This window comes from Panthera onca, chromosome A2 (genome assembly GCF_046562875.1).
Source record: "Panthera onca isolate mPanOnc1 chromosome A2, mPanOnc1 haplotype 2, whole genome shotgun sequence".
Classification (NCBI taxonomy): domain Eukaryota; kingdom Metazoa; phylum Chordata; class Mammalia; order Carnivora; family Felidae; genus Panthera; species Panthera onca.
Genome location: NC_138340.1, coordinates 17,380,144 through 17,399,066, shown reverse-complemented (window position 1 = coordinate 17,399,066; position 18,923 = coordinate 17,380,144). Strand labels below are relative to the sequence as shown.

At 41.6% G+C, this 18,923-nt stretch overlaps 1 protein-coding gene across 20 annotated transcripts in view; it reads left to right on the top strand.

The window, feature by feature from the left end:
- Window positions 1-18,923, top strand: part of MAP4 (microtubule associated protein 4) — a 193,562-nt gene that overhangs the window by 127,221 nt on the left and 47,418 nt on the right. For 11 of the 20 annotated variants that reach the window (XM_060630910.3, XM_060630917.3, XM_060630916.3 and 8 more), the window contains 6 exons: window positions 624-746; window positions 6,731-6,844; window positions 9,382-9,516; window positions 10,303-11,463; window positions 12,143-12,265; window positions 14,237-17,608. In XM_060630910.3, the coding sequence (XP_060486893.3) occupies window positions 624-746; window positions 6,731-6,844; window positions 9,382-9,516; window positions 10,303-11,463; window positions 12,143-12,265; window positions 14,237-17,608 (5,028 nt within the window). The remainder of the gene's footprint in view (window positions 1-623; window positions 747-6,730; window positions 6,845-9,381; window positions 9,517-10,302; window positions 11,464-12,142; window positions 12,266-14,236; window positions 17,609-18,923) is intronic. The other 9 variants (XM_060630919.3, XM_060630925.3, XM_060630924.3 and 6 more) reach the window with 2 other exon arrangements.

Genomic DNA, 18,923 nt, shown 5'->3' with positions numbered 1-18,923 from the left:
GAACATAGTATGTCTCCGTATTTATTTAGATCTGACTTTTTTTTTTTTTTTTAATTTTGGTGACTTGAAATGATTGCTGTTGACAGTCTTGTCCCAGTTGGTTTTTAAAGTTTATTTATTTTGAGAGAGAGAGAGAGAGAGAGCGCGCGCGTGCGCGCGCGCATGAGTGGAGGAGGGGCAGAGAGAAAGAGGGAGAGGGAGAATCCCAAGCAGGCTCTCCATTATCAGCACAAAGCCTGATGCAGGGGTCAAACCCACAAACTGTGGGATCATGACCTGAGCCGAAATCAAGAGTTGGATGCTTAACCGATTGAGCCACCCAAGCCTCCCAGTTTTGTCCCAATTTTATACTTGTTCCTTTGTGGATGAAAATCACTAACCTTTTCATATATCATAACCAGAAGTCATCCTATGATGTTTTTAACCTTATATAACAACCTATGCTTCCAGCATCTTGATTGTTTTTCTGTCTTAATAAAGGGAAAAAAAAAATGGTCTTCAAATGCACTAGCTAGGTATGATTTTGTCCTATGGTACTAGCTATAATGCTTGTAGAAACTCAATTCTAGTGGAAGGGAAGACAGTAGTATTTTATAACTTTTGTTTTGTGTTTCTGTTTGAAGGGTCTCCAACTCCATTCCTTGACGAGAAAATGACCTTCCAAGGATATCAGAACATCCAGAACTGGCCAGAAAATACAAACTTCTGCTTCGAACCTGAACAGTTGGTGAATCCTGCCCAGACTGGTAAGTGCAGGCTTGCCTGTGGCTGCTCAGTGTGAGCGATGACATAAACATGAATAATTTACAGCCACTGCTCACATAGAACCCTTTAGCCTAAGTATAGCTTGTCAGGTACAACCAAAGTGTACTCATTTACCCTGAAAATTTAGGTGACCCTTTCTCCTCTTTCTTGATCCCTTCATCTGAGGCACACACCCCTCTAGATTTAAAGCCTGTTCTGAGTAACTTAACTGAAATTCATACTCACTGAAGACTAATGGTCAGTAGTACCTTAGAACCTAATTCTTCCAAAAGGAATTACTACAGTAATAATAGCACCATTTGTTGAATATCTGTGTTGTGCCTGGCACAGTGCTAGAGCCTTTCTATACATATTTTCTGTGTTTCTTACCTAACTCTGCCAAGTACATATGATCCTCATTTGACAGAAGGGAAAACTAGGACTCATACCCCATTTCTTTTTTTTTCTTCACCTTTTTAAAAAAAGTTTATTTATTTATTTTGAGAGAGGAGGGGGGAGAGCACATGAACAGGGGAGGGACAGAGAGGGAGAGAGGGAGAGAGGGAGAATCTCAAGCAGGCTCCACACTGTCAGTGCAGAGCCCAATGCGGAGCTAGAACTCACAAACCATGAGGTTATGACCTGAGCCGAAATTGGGAGTCGGACGCTTAACAAACTGAGCCACCCAGACGCCCCTCATACTTCATTTCTATAAAATCAAACTAATCTATAGAGACAGAAAGCATATGTGTAGTTGGCTAGAGCTGGAAATGGTGGCAGGAATGGATTGCAGAAGGACCTCAAAGTAATAGCATCATTGCCGCCACGCCAGGTTGAGAGCTGTTGTCTTGTTTGCACTTATATATGGCTTCTTTTTTGCCATCCAATTAATAAGGAGCTTATAACTGGTTCCAAATAATCTAGTACTTGATGTTCTATGCCATTTTCCAAGTATTGGCTAGGCTAGATATATAATTTTTCAAAACAGCTTTATTGAGATATAATTCACATACCATACAATTCACCCATTTAAAATGTATAGTTCAGTGGATTTTTAGTATTACCTCAAAAAGAAACCCTGTATTCTTTAAATATCACTCCCTATCTCCTTATCCACCCTGGCCCTAAGCAACCACTAATCTCTTTCTGTCTCTCTAAATTTATCTATTCTGGACATTTTATGGAAATGGAATAATATATGGTCTTTTGTGACTAGCTTTCTCACTTAGCAAGTGTTCAAGGACTCGTGGTTCGTGGCATGGATCAGTACTCCATTCTTTCAGAGGACCTCATAATACTGCATTGTATGGATATACTACATTTTGTTTATCTGTTCATCAGTTGATAACATATAGGCAGTTTCCTTTTTTTTTTCTTTACTGTTGTCAGTAATGCTGTTTTAAAAAGGGTTTTGTGTAGTAGACATATACTTAAATTTCTCTTGAGAGAAATACCTAGACTGGAATTGCTGAGCATATGATAACTCAGTGTTTAATTTGAGGAATTGCCCAACTGTTTTCCAAAGCACCTGTACCATTTTATATTCCCACCAGTAGTGGATTAGGTTTGTAATTCCTCCACATCCTTAAAAATGCTTGTTTTTCTTTTTCAAAAATTAGAGCTAACTTAGTTGGTATGAAATGGTATCTTGTTATGATTTTTGTTTGCATTTTTGTATTGGCTAATGGTGTTGATTATCTTTTTCACTTTTCGTGTGTTTGTTGGCTATTTATATATCTTCCTTAGAGAAATCCTCTGTCCCATTTTTAATTGGTTTGTCTTTTTGTTGTGCCCTGTACGAGTTCTTTATAAACTAGACCCTTATCAGGTTTATGATTTGCAAATGCTTTCTCCCATTTTGTGGGTTGTCTTCTAATTTTCTTGATAGTGTCCTTTGATGCATAAAAGTTTTTGATTTTGAAGACTAGTTTTTGTTGCTCATACTTTGATGTCATACCTAAGAGCCCATTGCCAAACTGAGGTCATGAACATTTACCCTTATGTTTTTCTCTAAAATTTTTATAATTTTAGCCCTTGCCTTATTAAGGTCTTCGGTCCACTGTAAATTGGTTTTTCTATATGGTGAGAGGTAGAGGTCCAAATTCATTATTTTTCATGTGGATATCCAGTTGTCCCGTCTCCAGTCTTTGGAAAGACTATTCTTTCCCCATTGAATGGTCTTGGTATCCTTGTTGAAATCTGTTAACCATAGATACATAGTTTTGTTTATCAACTCTTAGTTCTGTTCTGTTGATCTATATGTGTGTCCTTAAGCCAGCACTATACTGTCATGATTACTGTTGCTTTGTGGTAAGTTTTGCAGTTGGGAAGTGTAGATTTTCCTACTTTGTTTTTTCTGACGATTATTTTGGTTGTTCTGGGTCCTTTGCATTTCATATGAATTTTAGAATCAGCTTGTCAATTTCTATAAAGAAATCAGCTGGGATTCTGTTAGGAATTGCATTAAATCTATAGATCAAATTGAGGAGTTTTGCCATCTTAACAATATTATCTTCAAATCCATAAACATAGAATGTTTTTCCGTTTATTTATATCTTATTCCTTCACCAATATTTTGTAGTTTTTAGAGTGTAAATTTTATACTCCCTTTTGTAAAATTTATTCCTAGTATTTTATTCTTTTTAATGCTGTGAATGGAGTTGTTTTCTTAATTTCATTTTCAGTTTGTTCATTGGAAGGATGTAGATACACGAGTGGTTTTTGTATATTGATCTTGTATCTTCCAGCCTTGCTGAACTCATTAGTTCTAATAGTTTTTTTAGTGGATTCCTAAGGATTTTCCATATGTAAGATCATGTCATTTACAAATACAGTTTTAGTTCCTCGTTTCCAATCTGGATGGCTTTTATTTCTTTTTTTGGCTTAATTTTCCTGGCCAGAGTCTTTAATACAATGATAACTAGAAGTAGTGAGAACAGACATCCTTATTTTGTTACTAGTCTTAGAGGGAAAGCATCTAGTCTTTTGCCATTTTTTAAGTATGGTGTCAGTGGTGGGTGTTTTATAGATGCCATTTTTTAGATTAAGGAAAATGCCTTCTATTCCTAATTTGTCAAGTGTTTGATTTATCATGAAAGGGTGTTGGGTTTTGTCAAGTGATTTTTCTACACCTATTGAAATGATCGTGTGGTTTTATTATTATTTTAAGTTTGTTTGTTTATTTATTTATTTATTTATTTATTTATTTATTTATTGAGAGAGTGGGAGTAAGCAGGGGAGGGGCAGAGAGAGAGGGAGAGAGAGAATCTCAGGCAGGCTCTGTTTGCATTGTCAGCGCATTGCCCAACGTGGGTCTCAATCCCACAAACTGAGATCATGACCTGAGCTGAAACCAAGAGTCAGACGTTTAACCTGACTGAGCCATCCAGGTGCTCCCATGTGATTTCATTTTTTATTCTACTGATATGTATGTATTACATTAATTGATTTTGGGGTGTTAAACTAATCTTGCATTCCTGGGATTAATCTCATTTGGTCATGGTGTATAACTCATGTTATTTGCTGGCACATTCATAAACGTATTGAACATTTTGGCATCCGTATTTAGAAGAGATATTGATCTGTAGTTTCCTTCTGATGTCTTTGTCTAGTTTTGGTATCAGAGTAATATCAGAGTTATACCATTCTGTGGTGATACCAACCATAGAATGAGTTACGAAGTGTTCTCCCCTCTTGAGTTTTAGTTTTGGAAGAGTTTATGAAGAATTGGTTTTAATTTTTCATTAAATGTTTGGTAGAATTCAATAGCGAAGCCAACTTAGGAATTTTCTTGTGAGTAGTTTTTAATTACTAATTCAAGTCAGGAAGGAGAGGAAACAGCAAGGGTAACTTCAAAGGAATTGCCGGTTTTGATGTTGGGGAAAAGCCAGAAAAATATAATGTCTTGAAAGTCAAGTGTGGTAGTCCACCCCCAAGATGGTTCCAATGAACCCCACCTCCTGGTATTCACAACTTGAAGTAGTAACTTCCCATTGTACCAGGGTTGGTCTGTGTGACCAGTAGAATAGATGACAGAAATAATGGTATATCATTTCTAAGATTAGGTTATAAAGGACACTGTGGCTTCCATCTTGGTCATTCTGGGTTTACTCATCCTGGGGATAGCCAGATGCTATGGAGAGGCCCACATAGGGGAGGAACAGAGGCTTCTAGTCAATATCCATGTAAGTAAATCATTGTATAGGCAGGTTCTCCAGCCCCAGTCAAGTCTTCTGATGATCACAGTCTTGGCCAATACTTTGACTACAACCTGTGAGACACCCTAATCATTGAAGGTAGGGAAAAAAAAATAGGCTCTGGGAGACATTTTGAAGGTCAGGTCAGTTGAATTTTCTTATGAATCAAATTTGTATGAAAGAGAGAAGTCAAGGATGACTCCAGTGTTTTTGACCAAAAAGATAGAATGCCACTAGAGATGGGAAGATTTCATGAGGGGTAGTTTGGGAAACATACTACATTTTAGCTTTATTTCATACATTAAGAGTTGGCAATTTGATATGAAAGTCAAGAAATAAGGGGTGATATCTAGATGGCTCGAGGTACAAATTTGAGTGTCATTAATTTATACACAGAATTTTAAACTGTGAGATTAGATGAGATCACTAAGGGAAGGAATACAGATAGAGAAAAGGTCTTCCTCTCTCTAACGACTTAATTAGTTCTTTAGTTCTCAGCTTAAATATTTATCAAGGGAAGATCATCCTTGACTTGAACTAAAACATCCCTCTGCTAAATGTTCTCAACCCTGATCTTACACATCTCTGGGTTTTTAGAGCTCACAGAGTCTGCCATATTAGAGGCACCCACTAAAAAAGTAATAAGAAAATGACAGAACTTTGTAGAAACCACTCATTTTTACATGCAAGTTAGCAGTTTCCCATCCTAATGTGCAAACCATACAGCAGTTACTCTCGTTGATGGTTTAAGCTTCCTGTTTTCCTTCAGTGGAAGCCTGAGGAGCAGAGCAAGCGGCAGCATTTCAAACGAAGTGATCCTGGGGAGAGTGAATGGTTAGAATCTCTCTCCTCTCCCAGCTCCCCCACTGTTCTGGAGAAGGAGCACTAGGGCCTCCTCTGTCTCCAGCAGCTTCTCAGTTTGCTTTCTGCTTGTTCATACTTCCCAGTGCCATGGTCTCCCCTGCTTCTGACATCCCTTACTAGAAGAGGGTGGTCCAGCTGCCTCAGAGCCACAGGAATGAACATTCTCCCAAGGCCTGGGTTTTTATGCAGCTGCCTCTGACAAATGAAGCACCTTACGAGTCTACCAAGGAGCTAGTGAGAAATGCAGATTCTTAGGGCCTAGCAATCAGTGTTTCTTTAAGCCTGCAGGGTGATTCAGATGTGTGCTAAATTTTGAGAAGGCCTTCTTAGAACCAAATTCTTGCTCGATCTGACTGGCTTTGTTCTTTTTTTCATCTAAGAAGGCACAGAGTTTCCTTGATGTTTTGAGTGACTTTATTTATGGCAACTCCTGATTCTGGAGCTTATTTCTCTTCTTCAGATGCCAGCTGTTTACCTTGTCTCATTCAGACAGGTTTTGAAAAGTAGTTTTCTTCATGATGCCCACATGAGGTGAAAATGTCTTTTTTACTTGCCTGGCTATCTTTTTTTTTTTTTTCCTTAATAACCTGAAGTGAATGTCTAAATATATATTGAAAGTTTAATCAAATCTGTACTTTCACCTCTTAGCATGTTAAAGAATTGACCATTAGTTGTGTTTTTAGTTTGTTATTTGTTGACTGATTCAGATAATCAAATCGTAGAGAATATGAGATTGCATACTCTTAACTTGTAACAAAGGAATTCGTGATTCTCTACCATTTTCAGTCACATATTATCTCAACTTATTTCACTTATAGTGACAACACACATGTAACCAATCAATATTCATCATAGGCTAATAAGGAATGCTAATCATTTTAGTTGTATTCACTGGGAATGAATTTTAAATTCCTTCTTTATTCCAGATCCCTTTAAGATGCATCATGATGATGGCCTGGAAGATTTTCTCTTTCTCCCCAGTGGAACAACCAATGCTTCAGCATTTACAGAACAAAATGATCCCCTGCAAGACAGTTACGGTATGACTTCTTCAACTGGATTTATTGCTTAACTCCAAACAATTAATGTGGCCTTTAACCCATCACCTTTGAAGTTAACCACTAGGCAGTCATGTTTATTGGCTCTGGCTGTAACAAGTCTCTTTCTAGATTGGTCACAGGAGAGAGTTCACAGTTGGGCTGCTCAGAGTCTGATCATATCCTCTCATGGGATCTTGAAGACACTATCATAGGGCCAGATTCTCTTTCCACATTTTACCAATTCATTGCCTTGGGCAAGTTATGTCCTCTGTAAACTTTGATTTCTTTACCTATAAAGTGGGGCCAGCACTAGTTCCTTCCTTAAAGATGGGGTGATAATTAAGTAAAATTTTGTAGAAGCACTTCTTACGGTGTCTGATACGTGGTAAACATTAAACAGATCTTAGATCTCAATTAGTAGTGTCCTTATTCCTGGTTTTGTTGTATCACTTGTAACATGAACGTGGCCAGGGTACTGTGGGGGAGGTGAAACTTTACTTCTTCCCATCTTAGGTTTTCTGCTGGGACTTGTTAACGACAAGATTAACAGGAGACAAACAGTTTGTCAACAAGCAGCATCCATCACATGGGAGAAAAGTAATTCAAAATGGTAGCTTAGAATTTTGGTTTATATAGCATCTTCAATGAAGAACCATAAATTGGTAGAGAAATGACAGGAAAAGGAAAGCAATTTTAGGCTTCCAGGAGTGGCTAACTGTGGGAAGAAAATGCATGGGAGGAACTAATGGAGTAAGGTTTGCTTGCCGATCCCTCTGGCGCCCTCTCTGGGCTGACAAGAGTCTGTCTCCAGGAAGAGGAGAATTTATATCCCGCCTTTAGGCAGAAAGGGGGAAGTTTTTTCTCGGGTTGCTACTCCCACATTACCTTCAGCTCAAAATAATTTTTATGTCAAAGAGGCATATTTTGGGGTGACATTCTGGTTTCCTTCAGTAAGTCCCTTCAGTGAAGTTCCTTCACCAATAAGTCCCACTTCAGCAGTGCTTATAATTTTGTTTGTTAAGATCCTGGCTAATAATATGTTGCATTTATGCTTTTGTTTGGACTGAATATCTGTAGGAGGAAGGATGTTAAGTCATGCTGTCCATGTCGTCTCTTAATACTTTGATTGTGGCTTTGACTTCTGTTCTGTCAGCTCGCCAGCTAGTGAGCCATTTAGTCTCATTGGCTTCTTTCTTTCTTTCTTTCTTCCTTTTTTTAAATTAAAAAAAATTTTTTTTGTTTAAGTTTATCCATTCATTTGGAGAGAGAGAGCACAAGCAGGGGAGGGGCAGAGAGAGAATCCCGGGCAGGCTTCGTGCTGTTGGTACAGAGCCCGATGCAGGGCTTGATCCCATAAACTGTGAGATGATGACCTGAGCCAAAATCAAGAGTCAGACGTTCAACCAGCTGAGCCACCCAGGCTCCCTTAGCTTCTTCTTTTTTTTTTTTTTTACAGCATATTTCTTCTGTTTCTTTATCTTCCCACTACTCCCCTGCCACACAGCACACCCCCCTGCCTGGGCCACCCCATGTAAGCCCCTGTCACTAGACACATAGACCATCTCGGTAGGACTCCTGCTCCCTTTTAAATTCATTCCAAATATGCCTGCTGCATTTGCCACCAAGGCCCTATTCTGTATTCATCATGTCATTTTCATTAAGACCTTAACACATCCTTTCTCTCTCTCTCTCTCTCTCTCTCTCTCTATCTCTCTCTTCAAATCTAAATTTCTCTGGCTTTCCAGATCCTTCTTCCATTGTTGGTCTTAATTCTGTTTTCCCTCTCTGGTACGCAAAATCCACTTGAATCCAACTAACTTCATAGTTGCAGAAACATTCTTGTCCTGTTGGCATCTTCATACTTTGCTCAGGGTTCTCCATCTTTGAAATTGACTGCTCTGTCCTCTCTTTCTGCTCTTGCTTCTCCTCTGAAGCCTTCTGTGGCTATTCTGGTCCTCATAATTGTTTTTAAACTCTTAGCCCACTTAGTACATACTATAGACTATTTGGTACATGTCTGTGTTGCCTTTCTAGCTAAATCATAATACTCCTGATGGCAAGGACCACGTGATATTAAATCCCCTATTATCTGATGACGGACAGCATAGTAATAATCCTTTTACATCTGTCCTAGTTCTTAATAATTTACAAAACATTTTCATAAAACTGTCTTGTTACATTGCAGAGGGAAATATTGATCTCATTTTACAGATGAGGAAATCAAGACACACAATCCCTTATTATACTTCAGTTGCAATATTGGTGCTTGCGTTCAGTTTTTAGTATTTTGACTCTTTGCAGTGCACTGTAGGAGGCTGCCAACCAATGCTGATTATAATGACATGACAGCCATTTAAAAAATTTGCCCAAACATAAAGAACATTAACAGTTTTTCTTTATACTTCCTTTGTTTTTCACTGGTGCTTAGGTTCGTGTCATTATGGCAGTGTATAAAGCTGATTTTAAATATCAGATGCCTTTTTTGCCCCATTGTTGACCCAGTTTCAACAATCTGTGTGTTTGTGTTTCAATATTAGGTCTGTTTTCCTGTGACACATTTGCTCCTGCAAATGTTGTGCCTCAGGGGTGGCCTGTGGAAGCCCCAAACTCTCCACACCCGGAATCCTTCATTTCCCCGATGGCTGTGACACAGCCTCTGCAGCCCACGGCAGGTAAATTATTAGAACCCGTCTTCACTTAACGGTTACGGTATCATAGTCCGTTTAAATCATCAGACTTTTTGATTAGCAGTGGACAGCAGTATAGATAAAGTTTCAGAACTATCACAAATGCCTTTATTACTTCAGTTACTGGTTTCACAGCTGGAGAAGTGAAGGCAAAATTGAAATACAGCACTTGGGGTTCGTGGGCAGAGAACATCCCTTTTCAGTTCAGTGCAGACTTGGAACTCTAAGGTTTTTTTTCTGGATGTCCCACAAGTTCCCATTCTTTTTTTTTTTTTTTAACATTTTTATTTTTATTTTGAGACAGGGAGAGACAGAGCATGAACAGGGGAGGGTCAGAGAGAGGGCGACACAGAATCTGAAACAGGCTTCAGGCTCTGAGCTGTCAGCACAGAGCCCGACGCGGGGCTCGAACTCACGGACCGCGAGATCATGACCTGAGCCGAAGTCGGCCGCTCAACCAACTGAGCCACGCAGGCGCCCTCCCATTCTTAAAATAACTGTGTACCTGTGTTGTTGTTATTTTTAAACCTGTGTTTTCCCTCTTCTTTTCCTTTCCTCCTCCACGAGTTATTCTCTTAGTATCCTATTCTTCGAAGTATTGGGACTATCAAAGAGTGGACACAAATACATTAATTAGACAGCTTCTTAGTTATGTTTAGGGTGTTGTGGTCACAAAATCTAGATACTCTTATGCTCTCAGAAAGTAAGTTTTGAATGTAGACCTATGAGCAGACGATGATGGGTTCTAAATTTCCAACTTATTTCCCTTAGAGCCAGCTGAAGAAGTAGAAGTGAAGAAGGGAGCAGAAGAGAGGGCACCAACAGAAGCATTGGAAATCATGATGGGACTGAAGGCTGATGATATGGCACCATCTAGAGAAACAGAGATGTCTCCAGCCAAGGACATGGCACCAGCCACAGAAACAGAGGTGGCATTGGCTAAAGACATGGATCCTTCTATCAAATCAGATGTGACACTGGCTAAGAACATGGAATCATCTATGGAATCAGATATGGTCCTAGTCAAGGACATGGTACTACCCAAACAAACAGAAGAAGCCCCGGTGAAGGATGCTGTTTTGTCCACAGAAACAGATGTATCTTTAGCCAAGGATATGGTATTGCCCACAGACACAGAGGTAGCCCCAGCTAAGGATGCGATACCATTCAAAGAAACGGAGAGGGCACCACCTATAAAAATGGATTTGTCCCCAGATGAGGGCATGGTAGCACCCACAGACAGACAGATGACCCCAGCCAAGGGTGTGGAATCACTCTCAGAAATAGAAATGGCACTGGCTAAGGACGTTGTGTCACCCACAGAAATATCCTCAGCCAAAGAGGCAGCCTTGTCCTCAGAAACAGAGGTGGCCCTGACTGGGGATATGGCACTGCCCCCAGAAACCAAGATTTTCTTGACCAAGGATGAGGCACTGCCCCCAGAAATGGAAGTGGCCCCAGTCAAGGATATGGCTCCACATCCAGATACAGAAAAGGCCCCAGTGAAAGACATGGCTCCATCCCTAGAAACAGAGGTACCCCTGGGCAAGGATGTGCTTCTACCCCAAGAAACAGACGTGGCCCTGGGGAAGGACCTGGCTTCACCTGTAGAAACAGAGATGGCCCTGGGCAAGAATGTGGCTATGCCCCCAGAAACAGAAGTAACCCTGAGCAAGAATGTGCCTCAGCCTCCAGAAACAGAGATTGCTCTGGCTAAGGATATGGCTCTGCCCCCTGGGACAGAGGTCACCCTGGCCAACAATGTGAGTCCAGCCAAGGATGTTGCACCACCCTCAGAAACGGAGGTGGCAGCCGTTCCAGCTAAGGACATGGAAATTGCGCAGACACAGGAAGAAGTACGTGAGGAGGCCCAGTTAAAATCTCTCCGGGATGAGGGGCCATCAGCTGCATCTACTTTTATCATTTCACCAGGTATGGGTTTATGTTTACTCCTTATTTCTGTCTACCGGCGTGTAGTCTCCAGAAAGGTGAGGGACACACGTTGTGCCAGATAAAATACAGACACTTACACTGTATTTTACAAGTCTACACACATTCCTGCTCTTCTAGACAGTTCTTTCTCACCTTCTCCCTCCTCCAGTTTCTAACACCTTCCTCCTTATTTCTCTGCTGGTCTGTTTTCCTTGTTGATAACTTAAGCCACAAAAGAGAATCTTCACAAACTTGTGCTACCTCATCTGCCTACTTGTGTGCTGTCTCCATAGTCTCTGCCTCCCTCCTGTTGCTGTAGGTGAACTGTCCCTGCTCCTAGGTGTGGCCAGTCTCTCCAGGTTGCACTAGATCCCATCTCCTCTCGCCTACTTAGCATGCTGCCCTGGCCATTCTTTCCTTTCTTGCCTCTCACCAATCTTTGTCCCTCTCCACTGGCTCATTCCCACCAATGTACAAATATCTGTTATTTTTCCCCATCTAAAACAAAACAAAAACTTTCCCAACTTCACTGTCTAGCTACCACTCCATTTCTCTGCTGCTCTCTGAGGACCATCGCTCATTCCTCAAAAACCATTCCTGATTCGAGTTTCTGAAAGGTGGAAAAATAGCTGAAATCTTGCTGCTCTAAAACTTGTGTGGTTTTTACTGTTACATCCAGAACCAGTGACAGCTGTGGGTCAGAAGTACAACGTGCCAACAGATGAGGATTCTGTGTTAGAGAAACAAGACCAGAAGAAACCTGTCAGTAGTCAGCCTTCTGAACTTTCTTCAGAGAGCTCAGGTAAGTTAGGGTAACAAAGGGGACTCTTTGAAACCACTTCAACTGGGAGCAAAGGGGTGATGGTGGATGTTGTCCCTGGTTTCTGGTGATCAGTAGTATTGTTTAGGAAGTCTGTTCTCTGTCTTGGACAGATTTGGTCTTGTTTAGGCAGAAAGTCAGCTTACATATTTTCAAATTACTGCTACATCGACTCAAGACACCTAAATTTTAACCCAGTTCAGCTGTCCACTATGCTATCTTGTGTAATCTCGGGCAGGTTATTTAACTTTCCTGTGTCGCTGTTTATTCAGCTATAAGAGGAATGCACTGGTCAAATGTTACGGAAATCTTTACTAGTAAGCCCTTGCTAGTTAGTGTGTTTCATGGCCCAACAGCATCTGCATTGCTTGGGAGCCTATTAGAAATGCATCATCTTGGCTTCCACTTCAAACCTTCAGAATCATAATACGCATTTTAACAGGTTCTCCAGATAATTCTTATGTACAGTAAACTTTGAGAGGCACTACTCCAAGATACTTTCTAACTTGGAGTTTGATCATTCAGCGAACTTTAAGGTTACAGGTTTTTGATGTAAGCCAAAAGCATGTGTATATGATTAACCACTTAATGATTCTCTGCTTACTTTTCTGTGACTGTGATTAGAAGGGGAGATTGAGGGCAGGGACCCTGACTTATTTCACTGAGAATCTCTAGTGCTTGCATACTGTCTAGCCCCAAGAAGGAGCTAAATAAAGTTTGGTTTTTTAAAATGTTGTTTTAGTGACTCAACATAGCAATAAAGATTTATCAAGTCCTTATTGTGTATGAAATATGCCATGCTGAGGCACACAGATATTTAAGTCTGGGCCATTGCCCTTGTGTTGTTATATCATAGCCTGGATGGTGAGGAAAGTTCCCAGGCGCATGAACTCTGAAACCAAAGTTTTATATAATAATTGAATAAAATAGCACCAAATAGCTGCTGGTTAATTGCCAAATTAAATGTTATAGGTGTTGTGGGGGTACTAAAGCCTTGCAGTTTTTGAGAGAAGCAGTAATTGACCTGAGGTGTTAAATATAAGGTAGCATTTGGAGGACTTCGGAGGGTAAAAAAGAGCAAAAGTGCTACTTAAGTATATTTTAATGTCCTCCGAAGTCATTTCATTGGGTTGACTTGACAAGAGTTGTCTTAGACCTGCTCTTAGTGACACTCTTCCCAGGATCTTGAATCCATACTGCATCGACATAGAGACAGGAGGTTGGACCAGTTGATTTCCTGAAACTTTTCCAAGGGTGCTTATCCTAGTTGTTTTAATTTATAACCCTACTGGGCATTATGTTTATCTTTCTCTTTCAGGAAGAACATTTAGGAACAGAACATTGAAATCTAACACATTTGTCTTTCAAAGTAGAAGGTTTTGGTTCTGGAATGATGAGGATTTTTCTTTGGCCAAATTACTAATTTAGTATCTTTTATCTTCTTCCTTTTTATTCTCCCCAGTAGCATAAGTCTGGCCTTCTGGTCTGTTTCCCAGAGTCGATCCGGTTAACTTGACAAGTAATTAGTATAATATTGGTGACAGACTCTTAGAATTATAAATTCTGTCCAAAATCATATGTATTTCATTCAGTTAATTAACAAATGTCACCAAAGAGATAGGAGCTTATCATCTTGTTGTAGAATTGGGATTTATGTACCTATTAAAAATAATGACAAATGTAAATAAGGATCTGATGAGATTTACAGGCAGTACTTGTTACAGAAGGTTAGAAGATCTCTGAATTTTTTTTTCTTTGCCTGAAATGATGATCTTTGCTAAGTATTTGCTGATCCCAGCTGAGGGTGAGAAATGTTTTGGAAAAAAACTGTAAATAGTATGTAGGTTGGTGAAAATAGACTTAACTGAGTCAGTAAATGGACTTTTTTTTTTAAAAAGAAACAATAACAAGGAGTTTTCTGTTTGGAATTTTGGCCAACTTCATGTATTGCAGGTACCCCTCCCATACAAGGCAAACAAGTGTGCAGACCCAGTGACCGCAGGTCCACTCGGCCCAGGCCTGCCAGGGTCCCTCCTGAGCTGCTGGGAGTCTCTTCTCCACGGAAGACTCTTGATCCTGGGCTGGGACCCTGCTCTCTGTCTGAGTTGGGTTGGGTCTCTGGTTCATCTCCCTGTGGTGATCCTGGGAACCAAAGAAAAACTGTTCATGTTGACTTCCTTGAACCCAAGAGAGATCTTGGCAGGGAAGCCTGGGATATAGAAAGCCCACCGATGATGATGAAGAAAAAAAAGAAGAAACCAAAGCAAAAGAGATATTCTCAACCCCGGGCTGGGGGACCTTGGGATGATGACAGTGTAGACGACCATAAAGGTCATCCCTTTGCAGCTGACACGCAGCAGTCAGGTGTTTTCCCCGGCTTATCTACCACTATGGGCATGGAAGGTGGACTGGCATCCAGAGAAACCTTAAAAAAGGACTGTGAAATGGATTCCATAGCTGCCAAACTGGTAGCTGAGACCTTCATCTCAGAAAGTCTCAGTGTTCCTTTGTGTCCTTTGGAAGACACAAAGTCTTCCCCCAAAACTGTAGGAAGTTCTCAGCCCAAGCCAAGAATAGAAGCAGAGGTCAAAGATAACAAGTCAGTACCACTGGGCCAGGACCAGAAATCACTGCAACAAGAGGAATGCAAACCACAGCGTGCACCCCACCCGAAGACCCCTGTGGATAAAAGCCAGACAGTAGGGTCGCCCGATCTAAAAGGACCCCTGACAGAATGTTCTGCACACAGAGTAGAAATTCCTTTGGAGATCAGACCCAAGGAGAGTTGCTCTCCTGCCTTGGACCAAGAGTCTGTGGTTGGGGGTTCCAAACCCATAGCAGGAGAAGTACTGCCTACTCTCGTGCCCACTTTGCCAGCTGGTGCCTCATTAGGAAGTAGTCTAAAAGAAGGGAATGATAAAAGTAAGGTGACTGAATTGCAGAAAGACAGACAGAAAGGGTTTTTGGAAGGAGCTGAAGAGATTAAAGAACTAACAAAGGAAGCTTTTCCCAAGCAAAGACAAGAGATGAGCATCTTGGCTTCCAGGCAGCCGCAGGACGAGGTGTTAGTTCAGGTACCTGGGTTAGGGAATGAGCCATCTCAGAGAATGGCAGGGGACGGCAGAAACAGGAAGGGAAGGGCGGGTTCTGGGAAGGTAAGAGCCAGTTCTGGGAAGGGTAGAGCAAGATCGGAGCCACCGTTTCTTCTGGACAGCTGGAAGGATGGCCCAGCTGTTCTTGCACCAAGCGAGTCGACCCCTAGAACTGAAAGAATGACTGCTGGGCTGAAGTGTGAGGAGCTGGGTTCTTCAAAGCCACCAGGGACCTCAGCGGATCTCCCTGAGGCAGTGGTAACGGGGAAGCCTATGGAGACAGCCGACCCTAGGGGGGCAGGCACCTTGCACACATTAGTTCATTTGGGAAATGGGTCAGGCGTTACTCAGACTTCCGGAGCTAGAGCAGAACAAGGAGCCACAGCTGTAGATACGGGTGTCAGTAACCAGAGCAAGGAAGGAAAGTGTCCTTGGATGGATGGTGAGGCAGCTCCCTGGATTTCTGAAAAGCCTAAGAAAAGGAGTAGTGAGGGCAAAACCAAAAAGTTCAAAAATAATTATCCCACACAGCCTGCTCGAATGGAGAGCAAGGAAGAAATCCCCAGCCCACCTTTTGTAGGGAAAGATGGAGATACTGGTAGCACTCCTCATCAGAACAAGGATTTAGGACTCCCTTTCCCCTTAACTCATGGTCCTCTGTTCTCACATGCATTAGCTATTCCCACAGTGGAAGTAGGTGACCGAAAGGGGAGAAATGTTGAGGTTAATTCTTTTGAGCTTGGGAACAAAGCTCTTGGTGGGAACAAAACAAACACAGTCAAGGACTCTGCTGTTATTGAATCAGCTACCAAGGTGACAGATGTGAGCTGCCAAGACCAAATCCAGGGGGCAGGATTTGTTCCTTCAGTAGTGTCTGAGGAGAATAAGACAGATGCAGCCAAGGGACACACTGCAGTGGCTGACAAACCAAATAAAAGGAGCAATGATGGAAAAAGTAAAAAGGTTAAAAATAGTTTTCCCGAGAAGCATCTTCTGGAGAATAAGATAGATGCAACGAAAATACATGTTCCCATGGAAACCACAGGGGACCACAGAATTGAAGGAATGGGCTACGTGGATGAAAATAGAAATATTACGTTTACCTGCCCCAGAACACCACCAGGGTTGATGAATAAGTCAGCCTCTCCAGAGGCTCGGGAGTCAGCAGCCTGTGAAGGACCACCCACTCCTGCTTCTCAAGTAGTAAAGGAGGGTGTTTCTTTTCCAAACTCCTTGGCAGAAAGTGGGCAAGAGACAACTCCAGCCCAGATATCCACATCATTAGTGGTGGATAACCGCAGCAAAGATGGAGTCCCAGATCAAGAAAGACCCAAGGCCCCCTCCGTTGTTATGCCTTCTACAACCACAGGAGGAGTTACCCTAACTTCTACAGCAGCCACAGAAACAGTTAACCGTCAGGGGGGTAGCTGTCTTAAGAATAAAGGTGAGCTTGCCGATCCCGTGAAAACTGAAGCAGGGATAGAGGGAGGACATGTGATAGGAGAATCTGAGTCAGTGCCCAGTGGTGCATCTAAGCATTCAATAGAAAAAATCACAGAGCTTGCAAAGGAACACTTTCTTTCCAGAGTGCCAGTAGAAGACCAAAGCCTAACAGGTGAGGTCAGAGTCCTAGAAACGTGTGCGGATGGTAATAATTTTCCAACACACCCAGTTACTGAAAAGAAAGAGTCTGAGGGAGGTGCTGCTCCAGTTCAAATCCCCGACTTATTAGGAGACAAAGCACAAAAGCCCAATTTGTGTGAGGACCAAAATGCTGACAGTAGCGATTCCAAGGACCCAGATGGTTTGAATAAGGAGGTAGATAGGGCTCTTTTGCCTCCGAAAAGTGAAGAAAATAAAGTGGAAGAAGTTAACCTGGCTTCTCCAATCACTGAATCAGAATCGATTTCCTTGGCAACACCAGAATTCCAGTCCGATTCCTTGGATGGCAAAGCTGTGACTACCCCGTTGCAGGTGGTAGATCAGTTAATAGTGACTGCTTCCGAGGATCTTGAACTCCCGGAGCCCAAAGATAAGATCTTGGAGGCACCTGACACAATGACTGAAAAGTCTGAACCCAAGGCACCCGGAGAAGGGAAGAAGGAAGATAAAGGCAGAGTGGCAGAACCGATGAAAGGCTACATGAGACCTACCAAGTCCCGAGGCCTGACTCCACTTTTGCCAAAGTCTCCCGTCCAGGAGCGAGAGAGATCCAAGCAACTAAAGTCCAGCGGTATGACCCTGCCATGGGGCGATGTGTGTGCTTGTGGCTTTTGAGTCAGCATCCAAAAGGCACAGAGCTCGTGCTTCGGTTCCGTCCAGATTCTAATCATCCTTGTTAATCATTGGTTTGTTGGCATGACAATGTGTAATTGCTAATGACGTGTTTTCTGCAGCCAGGGCATGCCTTGTGTCCAGCTTGAGGAGGCTGGTGACTTGGTTGCATGCCTTTTTTACCCAGCACTGAACCTTGAGCTTTAGAGGAAGTAGAATTTCAAACAATAAATTGTTTAGCAGAAGGCCTGTCACCATCCACTATTCTTCATTAAAATTTTTTTTTTTTTTTTTTTTTTTTTTTTTTTGCCTCCTGTGTGTAAAGCTTACAGCCAGATTTAATCATTATTTTGTATAAGGATTCACAGGAGGAAAGAAAACATTTCAAGTTCAGCTGTATGCGTGGGATTTTTTTTTTTTTTTTTGTCTGTATATATTTGTAGCTTGTGCTGGTGGGACTGAATATCCAAATTGCTTTTAGAATCCGTGAAAATGGTCTTCCCCATATGAGGACCAGCATTGGTAGGCACAGACTTTGTGTTTCTGAGTAGTGGGAAATGATCTGTCAGTGTCGCACCACATCTTTTACCACTTTGATGCTCACAGCCATTGACTCCAGGTGCATGTTGGGCAGAGCTTGGGGCATCAGTTGTTGTCTGTAAAACATACTCTACATCTACGGACAACTCATAAAACTTGCCAGTGTGAGATTCCTCATAATTTTGCCCTTTTTGGATCTCACCAGTCAAGTTATTGGAATGAGATTGAGCAAGATGATTCCTTTGAGATTTAGAAATGTTTTCTTTTCTTTCTTTCTTTTTTTTTTTTTTCCCTGAAAAGTATACATCTAATCATAGCTTCCCGGAGCCTAACCTTCGAAAAGATGTTTCCTGGCGTTTGAGTTTTTTCAGCTTACAGATGATGCTGTTTCCCACCTCGCATGATGCAGCTACTAACTCCAGAAATTAAAATAACACCAGTTGGCCCTGGGGTTTTGGAGAGGCTTCGTCAGGGGATGATGTGCTGCATGGTGTGGCCTTGTTGTTTGAGGTCAAGCTTGTGATTTGCATGGATTTGTACCCAGTGAGGAACACGTGCTGTGTGTGTAGAGAATACTAAAGGTCATTTATCTGCGTAAGACATTCTCGTCTTTTCTGTTCTTATGTTTCTTCTGTTAGCTACCCTATTACCGAGGCAGGAAATGAAGTCATATGTAGAGGGCTTTCCAGCCTTCATTAACACTTCCGGTTCTTTACTAGAGTTTGTCTAGAGTT